The sequence below is a fragment of the Dysidea avara genome, chromosome 10, assembly GCF_963678975.1.
Source record: "Dysidea avara chromosome 10, odDysAvar1.4, whole genome shotgun sequence".
Classification (NCBI taxonomy): domain Eukaryota; kingdom Metazoa; phylum Porifera; class Demospongiae; order Dictyoceratida; family Dysideidae; genus Dysidea; species Dysidea avara.
Window position 1 is genome coordinate 26,964,975 of NC_089281.1, and position 14,723 is coordinate 26,979,697.

The following is a 14,723-nucleotide window of genomic DNA, read 5'->3' on the forward strand; positions in this document are numbered from 1 at the left end:
ATTAGTCATGTCTACATTAATCACCAGGTAGGTGATACCAGCAGGCCACGTATTGTGTATAATGTTATTATTTGTTGGCTGGCCTGGTATATATATTTTTCTTACCTGATATTAAGTATTCTGTTATGGAACTCTATTGAATGTTCTATTATAGTGTTTTGTAGTATACACACATTTGGCTGTTGTATTAGAGTATACAAATTTCTTCCTTGTAGTTACATGTATATATGTTCTTGTTTTTCCTTTATTCTATCAGTGTTAGCTTTCTGTTAGCTACTGCAGTATATGCACTAATCTTGTCATATTTTATACACTGGTTTGTGTTTCTAAACTGACATTGATAGTAAGCCTATACAGGTTTAAATCCAAGAGTGTAAGGGTTTTTGGGCCCCAGGAAACCCTCTTCAACAACTACGAGGAGACTCAGTCTGTTCAGTTTCTGCAGATAACAAGCCCTTCTGGTATAGCTACAGCTGACATTCATCAGTGTTAATGGTCTCAATTATAATACACATAGCTACTATGCAATACAAGTTATATTCAAATGTCAAGCAGGCTACAATAGCAGTGATTATAAATTAAGGTGAGCTTATATTAATCCCAAAGTGGTAACAAATCTGTCCCATGTTCCCATAACACATCTGTTGAATCTCCATATACATTATAGTTTACCATGTAGTAACCAGCTGTAAATAGTCTTCGTTTGCAAAACATTTTCTTTAGCTTGGCACTAAAAAAGTCTACATCCACATCTCCATGATGTATACTTCCAGCATGCAAATATAATGTTATCAGTTTCGGTGAGCTCCTCACAAGAGATGTTATACCTTCAGCTGTCAAAGATCCTACCATCATAACTACATGTACCAGTCCACCATGAGCTGAAAATGAGGCCATAAAGTCATTAGGAACAATAGTTTTTAGTGAATTAATGTATAACTGTTGTAGAGTGTGGCTGTGGGTTAATACGAGTGACAGGGGTTGGGATAGTACTAGATAAAAACGTACACATTCTAGTTCATTACAGTTATTAACCACATCCTGTACAATAGTGGGTACTGCAGTAACTACACCAGAAGATTGTAAATAACAACAGTTTAGTGATGGAAAATAGGATAACATTAAAGTGTCTTCATCAGTAAAAATCCCACAATACCTGCAATATTCACATTGTATTCCTCTTATGTAACACTTCTGATACAGACAAATCAACTTTTCTTTCTTTGTAGCTCTCAAAACACAAAACTCCACTGCCAAGTGGGTCAACTTCATATCACTCAATATTTCCCACAATAGGATATGATCCTCTACTTTTGAAACATGTGTACCAAGTAAGTTTAGTCCTTGTAGGTTGTGACAGTGAGTGGCAATAGCTCTCAGACCTTGTAGACTTTGCAAACAGCAATGACTATACCCTAAGTTAAGTTCCTGAAGATTAGGACAGTTAATAGCTAGTTGTTCCAAGTGACCAGAATGAAGTGAGGAACAGTAAGAAAGATCAAAATGAGTAGCACAACTAATGCCACTAAATCTTACAATATGTATAAAGTTCTGCTGGCTCACAATGCTTTGACCAATTTGATACTTCACCATATACACAGTCTTTCCACCATATTGACAATCAGTCATCACTGCTACATCATTGTCCAATCCCAATATACCAAAGTCACTGAGTTTAACACATGGAATGGTCACTTGACCAGATTCTTCTAATTGTAGCTGAAAATGTGGCAGTGTAGGGGAAAAGTTTATTGGTACTTTAGTAGATTTATTGTACACTCTAAAGATAGCAGTGGTACCAGTAGGAATAGTGTTCAATTCAGAAACATAGAAAGCCAGTCTTTCAAAGTTGTTATAATTTACTATAGCAATAAAATTTAATCTTGATGGCCTAAATTTTAATATTTTCCAATAAGTAAACAACTCTCTAGGTTTTAAATAATAATAAGTATCTGAAATGATTGTGAGTTCTCTCAACTGACCAGTGTTGTTGAGAAGTAGTTGTTTAATTTCACTACCATCACCCACCTTGAGCACCTTAAACTCTAGTGCTTGCAGACATCCCATATGATGTATTATGTTTCTTAGTTGTTCAGGATCTAACGTGGTTGATGGTAGACTAAGATGTTGTACATTATTACAATACTGCAGCATCTCTACCAGTGTTGATGGTACTCTACAGTTAAGAAAAGATAATAGTTTGATATCTTGTCCACACACCATTAAGACTTCTTTCAGACTGTATTCATCATGATTGTCATAATAAGTCCATACAAACTCCTTCCACAGTGATGGTGTTCCATCAATCACACTCTTCAACCGCTTTGAAACGTATCTAAGGTTTACCCTGTCATGTACTGAAGATAAAAATAAGATGATAATAACCAACAACTCTGTAGGAAGTATTAACAGGTTGACAAGAGATTCCTCATGTGAACTATCTTGATCGTGATCCATCAATTTGATGACAATATAGTTAGTCCTAATACTTATGAAATAGTTTCACTCTCCTGTACAATATAAGACCAACTGAATCATATGCATACACTACATCAGTATAATCATCTATTTGAGTAGGGATCATAGCAATGAAACAAGGGAGTCACCTATACATGCCAGATTTAATTCCTATATACTTAAGGTTATGATCTTCCTTGCATGTTCAAGGCTATAATGGTCTCTACTATAGTTTGTAAAATTCTTAACAATTGTAGTATCATCTATAAACAGCAGTGTTTAGTTTTCAGTTAGTTATATGCACACATGTTACAATTACTCTTGTGTCTATGAGGGGCTATAGTGGTCAACGAAAACTACTTAGAGCATATACTGTTTGCTGATACTTGTGTCAGTGTAACTGCAGATGGAAGGCCACATCTCGGAGCAACTCAGTATTGTTCTGCTGCATACGTTACTTAATTATGCTTCTATATAATTGTAAACTTTATTGGATTTAGGAATTACAACTGCTATCTTCATTTGCTGTCACTGTGACCCAGCCCCTCACAGTTTACTCTGCCATTGCACATGACCTCATCAGTAAATGGTTATTCATTGCTAGAACTATCCTGATGTTGATCATCTTTTTCAACCATTTGAGAGTGTACTAAGCATATCAGCTTTTATTCCTGCTGTGTGTGACAGGCCATTCGCCATCTGGAAATTTGAGTGAGAGCTGTTGGCTTTGCCTACCTGAATTGGTGGCATGGGTATTGTCAATCCTACCAAAATGTGCTCTTTTGAATTTTCTGCTTGAGAAAAAGGTATATTACAGTCACTTTGTTGTCTCAGGAAAAAGGTAGCTGTGGTATTGTTCAAGATGCACAGTTTGCCATTTAACGTGCCAAGCTTTCTATAATTTCTTGTACAATTTCTCCTTGCACAAAATTGCTTTTCATGAAGCCGTAGCCCTTAGATATGGATGGGATCCTGCTAGGCTTCCTTAACAATGGAACCAAGTTCTCTGTCAAACATTCATTCTCAAGGTGGGTTCCATCCAATCATCATAACGAGATTCGTGACTTGACTGTCAGCTTGCTAAATTGAGCCTCTTTAGCAACCAATAACAGGCCAGTGAGCAGTTCATCCTTGCTTCACTGAATACTGAAGATGGCATGGCACTCAATCATCTCAATATTGCTGTAAATGGATTTGAGGAGGTATGCCGCTGTGTGAAAAATAACTATGTTGATGTAAAAGCTTTTAACCTACATTTACCAACTAACCATTCAACCACGCAGTTTAAAAATACTCAAATGACATGAACTTGCAATTGCTCCAATACACATGGGTTCATTTACTCCAATAATTCTCTGGAGGAAATAGGGGGTCACCAACTACTTGGGAAATCTAATTTAAAAGCCATTAAATATTTAGAAATCCTGAAATCTGAAATTATCTACAAAATTGGATATTTTCGTTCCTGTCCACTCTCAACAAGTGCAAGTGGATATAGCAGTTTGAATATTATACTTTCTGGATTATAGTCTTATAGACTACTAAATTCATGATGAAAATGGTTTTGATGGTGATTAGGGAGCTATGATGACTGTTTGGAGTAATTGACTGCCCTTGTCGGCTCTGCTGAGGCTCCTCTAGTCTCCAGTCTACTGATACACAAGTACAACTTGGTAAATAAAAATTAATATTGTATTAATGAAATATATTTGAAATAGTAAATATTGGGACTCTTATACACAATTTTGGAGTTTGCAGGGAAGTTGGCAATCTCTCCGGGGGAATGCCAGGCTGATAAAGTAACAGTGGGCACCTTGCATCCCCACATGTTATGCATAATGGGATGGGTGAAGTGTTGTTTATCTTTCTCCTTGTACTTTCTGTCATCAGATGCTCACTGGTAAGGATTGATTGGACAATCCGTCAATACCAAGGCACCTGAATTGATCTAAAGTAATCCAGGCTGAGACCAGACTGTCATCATTTAGGCCAGGCAAACTTGATTACTTGTTTCTCATCCCCGCATGCATCCTATATCGCCTCAAATCCAGAGTTGGAGGTAACAAGTTACAATTGTAACGTGTTACATAATAATATTACTTAATATGTTGTAACGAAGTAATATAACGCATTACATGACAAAGTAACGAGTAATATACCATGGATATTACATCCAGAAATTCTAACGCATTACTTCTTTTTAATGCGCATTGCATCTAGGACGTGATTTGGGGTTCTGACAGCACTGAATACGACTGTACAGGGAAGGACTGTACAAGTAAGAATAGTGTATGGGAGTGCCCTTTAAGACCAAGATACTGCAATAAACTATGTTTTTAGGCTGAACTACAGCAGAAAAACGCAGGTCTCACGTAGTTGTAAGGTGGGGGCATGTATTTAGAAGGTTCAATGGACTTATTTATAACTTGTAACAAACAAATGCAATATGTAATAATATTACTAGTTACAGCCCTCAAAGTAACGTGTAATAAATATGTAGGGAGTAATATGTAACTGTAATGCATAACATTGTATAGAAGTAAATAGTAATTTGTAGCAGTCACAATAGCGACCCAACTCTGATTGTTGCTGTTATTGATCACATCCACACGTATTTAGAAAACGTTGTCTTGCAGCTCAGCAAAGGCAGTAAAATGTAAGTATTAACTTTTAGAAGGTTTTAGTTAACCTTTACAGATAGTCTACTGTTCCAGTGGTTTGAAGCATTTCCTGTAATAATTCTTAACTATATGTCAGGGACTACCTCATTCGCAAAGTTACCTCAGCAAAATATTTAGGAGTTACAATAAGTCAAAGTATCTCTTGGTCTAAACATATTGACATTATCACTTGTAATTCCATTCTAGCTTTTTTACAAAGAAACCTTAGTCAGTGTTCACTTCGTGTCAAATCTTTAGCTTATTTTACATATGTTAGACTGGTATTGGAGTATGCCTCTGTTGTTTGGTCACCATTCACACAATCTAACATAGATAAGATTGAAAAGGTACAACGTAAGGCTGTTAGATTTGTTTTTAATGATTATTATAGATATTCTAGCGTAACTAACATGCTCAACTGCTTAAAATGGGAATCCCTTGAACACAGAAGAACTAAGTCTACCATTATCATGTTCTACAAAATCATCAACAATATTGTTTCAGCTGACTTTTCCAATTATCTTCATAGAAGCTTTACCAGGACAAGAGGTCATCAAATGAGATTTATGACTATTCCTGCTAAAAGAAACACCTACTATCATGTAGTATCTGGACACGTGCACGCACTATGATGTAATACATTATGCTGTAATTGTATGCGTGCATGTACATATGTAGTTGTAGAGCCTCTCTGTGTGTGCTTTAGTTGTTATAACCTTAGTTGTTATTGTAGTTGCTAGATTGTAGTTGTGTGTTGTAGTGCTATTATTATTGATTCTAATGATCTAATAATCCCGACACTACATTGGCAACGAGAATGGCTACAGCTCCACCGATTAATACTTTTGATTCACGTACGGATGATTGGAATTCGTGGAGCAGACGCTTCGAACAGTGGCTCACACTTAGTCCCTACGTTACGGGTGAAGGCTCTGAGGCCAAGCAACGTGCAGCCCTCTGCACATATATTGACTCCTCTACTTTCAAACTACTCTGCAGTTTGTGTGCCCCTAAGAAGCCAGAAGAACTCACATTTGCTCAGTTGAAGGCTAAGCTCGACGGACAATACGGCACCAAAAAGTTAGTCTTGGCTGAACGCTATCGGTTCTACAACTACAAGCAACAAGAAGGGGCAGTCGCTGGTAAATTACATTGCTGAACTACGGCCACTTGTGATTGGACAGAAGTCCAATTGGCCGACAACATCCACGATAAGTTCGTGATGGGCCTGCGAAATGAACGCTTACTCCAGCAATTGTTGGCTCAAGATCACAAGAAGCCACTAGAAGAGTTGTTAGAGCTAACTCGCACCTTCGAAGCGGCCGAGCATGAATCGCTCAAACGTGCCGACAACGACAAGGAGACGGACGCCGGCACAGTGGCAGCAACCAGGAAGTAACCACGGTCCGTTAAACCCCAGAACTCTCTTCGTACTAAGAGCCAGCGAACTGCTAATACTAAGGGTCCAAGCTTTCAGCCGCCAACCTCCAAGCCATGTGCCAGCTGTGGAGGAGCACACTTAAGAAGCACCTGCCGTTTTCGCAATGTTACATGTAGACATTGTGGTAAGATTGGCCATATTGCCAAAGTGTGCCGCTCCACAGCAGCAGTACAAGAAATAATACCAGAACAGTCACTGGACTCAGCAGTCATTACCATTAACAAAACAGCCGATAGTGATGACAAACATATTCCCCCAGTGTTTCAAACTGTTTACTTACCGGAACTGGATAAACGTCTTCGTCTAGTAATAGACACTGCTTCTCCACTCACGTTCATTAACACAAAAACCTGGGCAGACCTTCATCAACCCAAACTGGAGGCTACATCAAAAGTGCTTGGAGCTTTTGAGGGTCAACCTATCCACCCTATTGGATATTTTCAGACAACAGTTCAACGCCAAGATGACCCTACCATATCCTCACTGCTGAAAATCTATGTCACTCAATGTGGCATTAATCTAATTGGCAGGGATGGACAAGTTAAACTTAACATCACTATTCACCCTGAGCAATTTGTCACAGCAGTTACCACACCCAGTACCACTTTACAGGAAATTATCACAATGAATGAAGCCCTGTTCAAACCACAACTTGGATGCTGCACCACATTTAATGCTACTTTAACTCTCTGTGAAGGCACTCAGCCTAAATATTGCAAAGTGAGAAAACTATCTTTTGCTCTAAAACCAGTTGTAGGAGCAGAGTTGGACAAACTAGAAAAACAACAAGTGTTAGAGAAAGTCTCTCACTCAGACTGGGCTACCCCCCTTGTGGTTGTCAGGAAGCCAGGTGGCAAAGTTAGATTATGTGGTGACTTCAAAGTCACCCTAAATCCAGCCCTGAAGAATGATGTCTACCCATTCCCACTTCCAGAGGAACTCTTTAAAAACTGAATGGTGGGCACAAGTTTTCTAAATTATACCTGGCTGAAGCTTATCTGCAAGTACCATTGGAGGAGGCATCATCAAAACTGACAGTTATCAATACTCACCAAGGCTTATACAGATACAAACGCCTTCCCTTTGGTTTCAGTTGTGCACCTGCCCTGTTCCAGAAACTAATTGAGCAACTTGTGGGTGACATACCAGGTGTGGCTTGCTATTTGGATGACATAGTAGTGACAGGATGCTCTGAACAGGATCATCTGAGCCACCTTAGGCTAGTAATGGAGAAGCTGAACACTGCTGGTCTCCGCCTGAAACTAGAGAAGTGTCATTTCTTTCAAGAGAGTGTAACTTACTTGGGCCATGTCTTAGACAAAGCAGGCATTCAACCACACCCAGATCAAAGCAATTACTGCCATGCCATGTCCACAGAACCAAGGAGAACTCCGATCTTTTCTAGGCATGGTGAACTACTATGATCGATTCATACCAGGGTTAGCAACCAATTGTGCTTGTCTTAATGATCTTTTACAGAAACACAAAAAGTGGCAGTGGTCCAGTGAGCATACCAAGGCAATGGAATCAATTAAGAAATTGTTGACATCAGCTGATGCACTGGCACATTACGACCCATCACTACCTCTCAGTCTTGCATGTGATGCCAGCCCAGTGGGCATAGGAGCAGTGATTTTTCATACTTAGCCTGATGGTAAAGAGAAGCCTGTGGCATATGCGTCACGTAAACTGACATCGGCTGAATAAAACTATGCACAAATCCAAAAGGAAGCCTTGGGAATAGTATTTGGAGTCCAGAAGTTCAGACAGTACTTGCTCGGTCGTAAGTTCCAATTGATTACCGATCATAAACCACTTGTCACTATTTTTCATCCTCAGAAAGGTATCCCAGAGATGACAGCCAGCCGTTTACAGAGATGGGCCATTATCCTCTCAGCCTATGACTACGAAGTTAGGTACCAACCATCTGCCCAGCATGGCAATGCTGATGGGTTGTCTCGCCTGCCATTACAAGAGGTACAGCCTCCACAAGATGACGAAGCAGAAATTGTTTGTGCTCTGGAAGAACAACAGTTTCAGGCACTTCCAATTCGTGAGACTGACGTTAAGGCAGCCACAGCGAGGGACCCAGTGCTATCACAAGTCTACAGTTTTTGTGCTAGAGGATGGCCAACCACTTCACACTCTTTGGACAAGAAGCTATTTCCATTTTTCAACAAACGTTTACAGCTCACAACTCACAATGGTAGTCTACTTTAGGGCCTTCAAGTGGTAATTCCTTCACGATATCAGAGGTCAATCCTAGAATTGTTACATGAGGGCCATCCAGGGATGTCTAGAATGAAATCACTTGCTCGACTACATGTTTGGTGGCCATCCTTGGACACTGATATTGAGTCCCATGTCAAGTCTTGTGTGAATTGTGCTGAGACAGCTAAAGATCCCACAAAGGTACCATTACATCAATGGGATTTTCCAGCCAAACCATGGCAACGTCTACACATTGATTTTGCGGGGCCATATAGAAACAAGATGTGGATGTTACTGATTGACGCTTACAGTAAGTGGCCAGAAGTACATGTGATGGAATCCACTACGACAGAAACTGTTACCAAACACTTACAGCAGATCTTTGCCACACATGGAATTCCTCACCAGATTGTGTCAGATAATGGTCCCCAGTTCACGGCAGAAAAATTTAAGCAGTTTTGTTTGTCTCGTGGAATTCACCACACAACGACAGCTCCATATCACCCCCGCTCGAATGGCGAGGCTGAAAGACTGATACAGACTTTTAAACAGAGTGTAGATAAGGCAAATCCGCAAACCTCTTTGGAACTGCTGGATTGTGTGACCAACTTCTTAGCTTACTACAGAGCCACCCCACATTTTGTGACAGATCAAACTCCTTCTGAAATGTTAAATAACAGACGGATACGTACAAGGTTGGATTTGTTACACCCATGCCAGTTGAAGGTTCAGAAATCTCTAGAACTTCAGAAGCAGTCATATGATGCCCATACTCATCCTAGACACTTCCTGATTGGTGATCCAGTGTGGGTTCGTAATTTTAGACCTGGCAAACGGTGGCTCCCAGGTACTGTCAAAGATAGGAGGGGAAAGTAATGTATAAAGTTTTGATTGATGGCCAAACAGCAGTTCACTGCCGTCATGCAAATCAACTTCGTACACGACTTGTTTCTTTACCTACAAATGACAGTTCCATATCATCTGACATTCCTAATCATACCTCCCCGACACAGAACAGTGATAATCCTCCTGTGTTGAGACGCTCTTCAAGAATTCGAAAGATCAGAAGACCATGGAGTCCTTCGAACTAAGAGGGAGGAACTGTAGTATCTGGACACGTGCACACACTATGATGTAATACATTATGCTGTAATTGTATGCGTGCATGTACATATGTAGTTGTAGAGCCTCTCTGTGTGTGCTTTAGTTGTTATAACCTTAGTTGTTATTGTAGTTGCTAGATTGTAGTTGTGTGTTGTAGTGCTATTATTATTGATTCTAAAGATCTAATAATCCCGACACTACATATCACTCCTTCTTACCCACAGCTACTCGACTATGGAACTCTCTGTCTGAAGAAACAGTTAATTCTACTAACTTACATACTTATTAAGTGTACGTTAACTTGATATGCACTACACTCATATTTGAGTCTTGCATAACAAAATTAAAAAATTAATGAATAGCTAATGACCTTCCGCCCGCACAAGTCAAGAATCCTAAACTTTGTGGATGAGACAAGTTTGGCTGGCCTTACGTAAATATTTGTTTTTGCATATTGTGTGTTTGTATATTAAATTATAAGTAGGTCTAGACTAAATATAAGCGGTTTAGTTATACGGACGGTAGCATAAGTGACCTATTATCGAACGGTACCTATTATCGAACGTAAAAATCACGTAACGTATTCGGAAGTTTACAATTTTATTCTGCATACTCGTAAGGTGTTTATATGGAGAATTCCAATAGTGTAGCCTATTCTTAATGAGCTTTCCATCCTTTAGAGTTTATGTGTGGACATCACAGCAGTCTTGATACTCATCACCACTGACGAAGAAATGAAGAAAAAGAACACAGGAATCGCTGTGAAAGAAGTACAACTCGAGTGTGACTTTGGTGGCGGAATTGGGCTTACTGTTTGTCATTTACCTGAGTAAAAGATGTATCCACAAAGACTGTACAGAAGGGGTTGTTGTAAACAAGGATAATAAGACTGTGTTATTGGTCGTAATGTGCTGATTTTTCACTGTACGCATTTTACACTAAACGATTCGCTGTTGTAACTCACAAGTGCATGCTTGTATCAAAACTATACTTCAGTTACAGTATCATGGTACTTAAGAGTGTGTAGGGTGCACTGAAGTCACCACAGTAGAAAAGGTGCAAAACGTTCGATAATTGATTAACGCAAATTAATGGGCATTCGATAATAGGTATCGGTGTTCGATAATTCATATTTTACGGAATGCAGAAATCCACTCATAACACGGACACTAATCGGATACTATTACTCAAACTTACGTGAGGTATTCTCAGGGCCGCCCACAGGGGGGCAACTGGGGCAATTTGCCCCGGGCCCCAGCCTGAAAGGGGCCCCAGGAGGCCTCATGAAGGGCCCCTTAATACCTGTTACAAGATCGATATACTCTAATAGAGCAGTCAGATCTAAATACTCTAATAGAGCAGTCACAGTATCCTTCAGAGGAGCAGTGTAGCAAGCTTATAGATAAGGAGATATGGTTGGTGATGGGTAGTTATTGTCATTGCCAGCAGGTTGTGACCTTTTTTTTTTTTTTGGTCTTCACCTTACAACTTGGGTCAAGGGCCCCACTTTAACTCTTTGCCCTGGGCCCCTTAATTTCTCTGGGCGGCCCTGGGTATTCTACAAAAAAGGCGCTACCTCCTGGTTAAAAGTCGAGGTTGATACTACTTTCCTGGAGATATTTATGAAGTAAAGTATAAACTTTGTTCGATAATCGGTCACTTACGCTACACTTCGACACGACAGAGCAATAGTACATAAGACTTTAATACACGTAGAGAAACTCACCAAGTATTAGGAGAAGTATATGTATCTAACCCTGGACGAGCCACCCTGGAGCAGTCTTGCTTGGCCAGACCGCCCGGCTTTCCCCGTGCAAAAATGGTCTCACGTGGCCTGTCACGCTGCAGGTTGCCCCCCGCCGCAAGTGGTCCGGCCGGACCAACTACCGCGCCTCAAGTAGTCCGGCCGGACCATGTAAAGTTGCTGCAGATGGTCCGCCCTGCTGAAACTGGTCCCCCCAATGAAATCTCCACTATCAGCTTCCTCAGTCCGTACTAGCTTAAAATCTTGATCAAAGCGTACCTGCCCTCCACGAAATACGAGTCCTGAAGCGAAATTTGAGTAGCTAATGCATGACCTAGCTATAGTCCGCTAATCACTGCCGCATTGTTTTGCACGTGGTTCCCCGTGTAGGCATGTTGTGGGCACGTGTCCCTTTCGATCCCCCCTTTCAAGTACAAACAAAACATAGTCTAATAGAGCAGTCAGTCATTAAACAGAACAGTCACCACTATGACATGTCTTAGTGTCATGTACTCATCCACATGCAGTTACCAGCAGTATGCAGGATAATATCACTAAGATGCATCTCTGGAAGAGGCTACAAATAAAGTTTCTGGGAACCTCCATCACTTCAGTGTAACTTGCAATACTCAATTTACCATCTCCACTTACCAGAGGCCATGACACACCAACTGAACAGTTGACTAGCTTTCTCAGTTCTTGAATTACTATGCTCTGGCATGATTTAGACTGGAGTAGCTACACTGTAAAAAATGAAGTGTACCAGACACACATTTGAAGTATGTCGAAGTGTGTCTGACACATCAAAAAATGTTGCAATATACACACTTCTGCACATGGTGTGTATGTTGGTGTATCAGACACACTTTATTTTTTACTATGGGTTAGACAGCTGTTCTACCTGGACTGGTGACAACCATTAATTCACTTCGGATATAGGCTTGGACAGTGATTGGGAACTAGTTACTAAATGTCTTTCTGGCAATGAGCCTAAGCAGTATGCGAGTAAATATAAACACAACTTAGCTAGTTGAGAATAAGAAATCATTTGTACAGTTAGCTATTATACATTCTCCATTCTAGAATCTGTTATTCACTTTAATTTAACTTGATGTGCTTTTTAGTCACTTGGAACAACTGATTATGACAACCAGCAAGGATTAACATTTTAGGACTTATTTATGTAGGAAATCAGGTACAAATACAGCAGATACTATTAACTCAGTCATGTTACTTAGCAGCTGTCAGCAGACTTGAGTGTGTGGAGCCAGTAGAGGTCACTGATAAAGACAAGCTGATTGAGTTGTACAAGAAAGTTTTTGGGACGAAAAGGTGACATTGGAATTATATTTCATTTCTATTTCATCAAACTATTGTGATAATGAGTCAGTGTTACGTACTTTCATGCTTTCCATTTCTTGAATCCTGCATGTAGTTGAGATTCATACCAGTATTGGCAAAATTTAGTGGATTCTCTATAATATCCACTGTTTTACCCAAGAATGTGTGGAAGCATCATTGTTATGACCAGACCACCCTCAATGTTGGCCAGTGTTGCGGTAGGTTAGGATGATTACCAATCAAGTTAGATATAATTGCCAAATGTGATAGCTCCACTTGATGTCCATACAGCTATTAAAATTACTGTATATTTTCATCATTTTGCACAGGGTCGTGGGTGTCATGTGGTTATATAGGAAATGTTCACAACAACACTTCATAAAGCACTGGCACACAATTCATCACAAAAATTGTTATGGCCACTCAAAGTTGTAGGACTCTAAAAGAGTATGTGCAATGTAAGTAATTATTGAGTACTAATTGATCACATATAACAGAGTTTTGAAATCTTAATGCTTCCTAATTTAATAGTTTCATAATCTAGTGGTGGCTGCATGCCCCTCACAGTTTACTCTGCCATTGCACATGACCTCATCAGTAAATGATTATTCATTGCTAGAACTATCCTGATGTTGATCATCTTTTTCAACCATTCGAGGGTGTACTAAGCATACCGGCTTTTATTCCTGCTGTGTGTGACAGGCCATTCACCACCTGGAAATTTGAGTGAGAGCTGTTGGCTTTGCCTACCTGAATTGGTAGCATGGGTATTGTCAATCCTACCAAAATGTGCTCTTTTGAATGTTCTGCTTGAGAAAAAGGTATATTACAGTCACTTTGTTGTCTCAGGCAAAAGGTAGCTATGGTATTGTTCAAGATGCACAGTTTGCCATTCAATGTGCCAAGCTTTCTATAATTTCTTGTACAATTTCTCCTTGCACAAAATTGCTTTTCATGATGCCATAGCCCTTAGATATGGATGGGATCCTGCTAGGCTCCCTAACAATGGAACCAAGTTCTCTGTCAAACATTCATTCTCAAGGTGGGTTCCCACCCAATCGTCATAACGAGATTCGTGACTTGACTGTCAGCTTGCTAAATTGAGCCTCTTTAGCAACCAATAACAGGCCGGTGAGCAGTTCATCCTTGCTTCACTGAATACCGAAGATGGCATGGCACTCAATCATCTCAATATTGCTGCAAATGGATTTGAGGAGGTATGTCGCTGTATGAAATAATAATTATGCTGATGTAAAAGTATTTAACCTACATTTACCAACTAACCATTCAACCACGCAGTTTAAAAATACTCAAATGACATGAACTTGCAATTGCTCCAATACACATGGGTTCATTTGCTCCAATAATTCTCTGGAGGAAATAGGGGGTCACCAACTACTTGGGACTATCTGAGAAATCTAATTTAAAAGCCATTAAACATTTAGAAATCCCGAAATCTGAAATTATCTACAAAATTGGATATTTTTGTTTCTATCCACTCTCAACAAGTGCAAGTGGATATAGCAGTCTGAATATTATACTTTCTGGATTATAGTTTTATAGACTACTAAATTCATGATGAAAATGGTTTTGATGGTGATTAGGGAGCTATGAACTGTTTGGAGTAATTGACTGCCCTTGTTGGCTCTGCTGAGGCTCCTCTAGTCTCCAGTCTACTGAAACACAAGTACAACTTGCCCAGTGGTAAATAAAAATTAATATTGTATTAATGAAATATATTTGAAATAGTAAATATTGGGACTCT

The 14,723-nt window shown here is 39.7% G+C and overlaps 1 protein-coding gene across 2 annotated transcripts; it reads right to left on the reverse strand.

The window, feature by feature from the left end:
* Positions 1-470: 470 nt before the first annotated feature.
* LOC136268900 (uncharacterized) lies at positions 471-11,710 on the reverse strand. 2 transcript variants are annotated; one of them, XM_066064366.1, is made up of 2 exons: positions 11,600-11,710; positions 471-2,510 (listed from the first exon to the last, which is right to left on the reverse strand). In XM_066064366.1, exon 2 carries the CDS (start codon positions 2,455-2,457, stop codon positions 595-597), a length of 1,863 nt encoding a protein of 620 aa, XP_065920438.1. In that variant the 5' UTR covers positions 2,458-2,510; positions 11,600-11,710; the 3' UTR covers positions 471-594. The 2 variants fall into 2 exon arrangements, with proteins under 2 accessions (XP_065920438.1, XP_065920439.1); XM_066064367.1 differs by lacking the exon at positions 11,600-11,710 and having other exon boundaries at positions 471-2,176; positions 2,221-2,312.
* Between the last annotated feature and the right edge of the window lie 3,013 nt (positions 11,711-14,723).

Bases quoted from the DNA above. Each gene is read 5' to 3' on its own strand.
- LOC136268900 (XM_066064366.1), bottom strand. From the start codon at position 2,457: ATGGATCACGATCAAGATAGTTCACATGAGGAATCTCTTGTCAACCTG.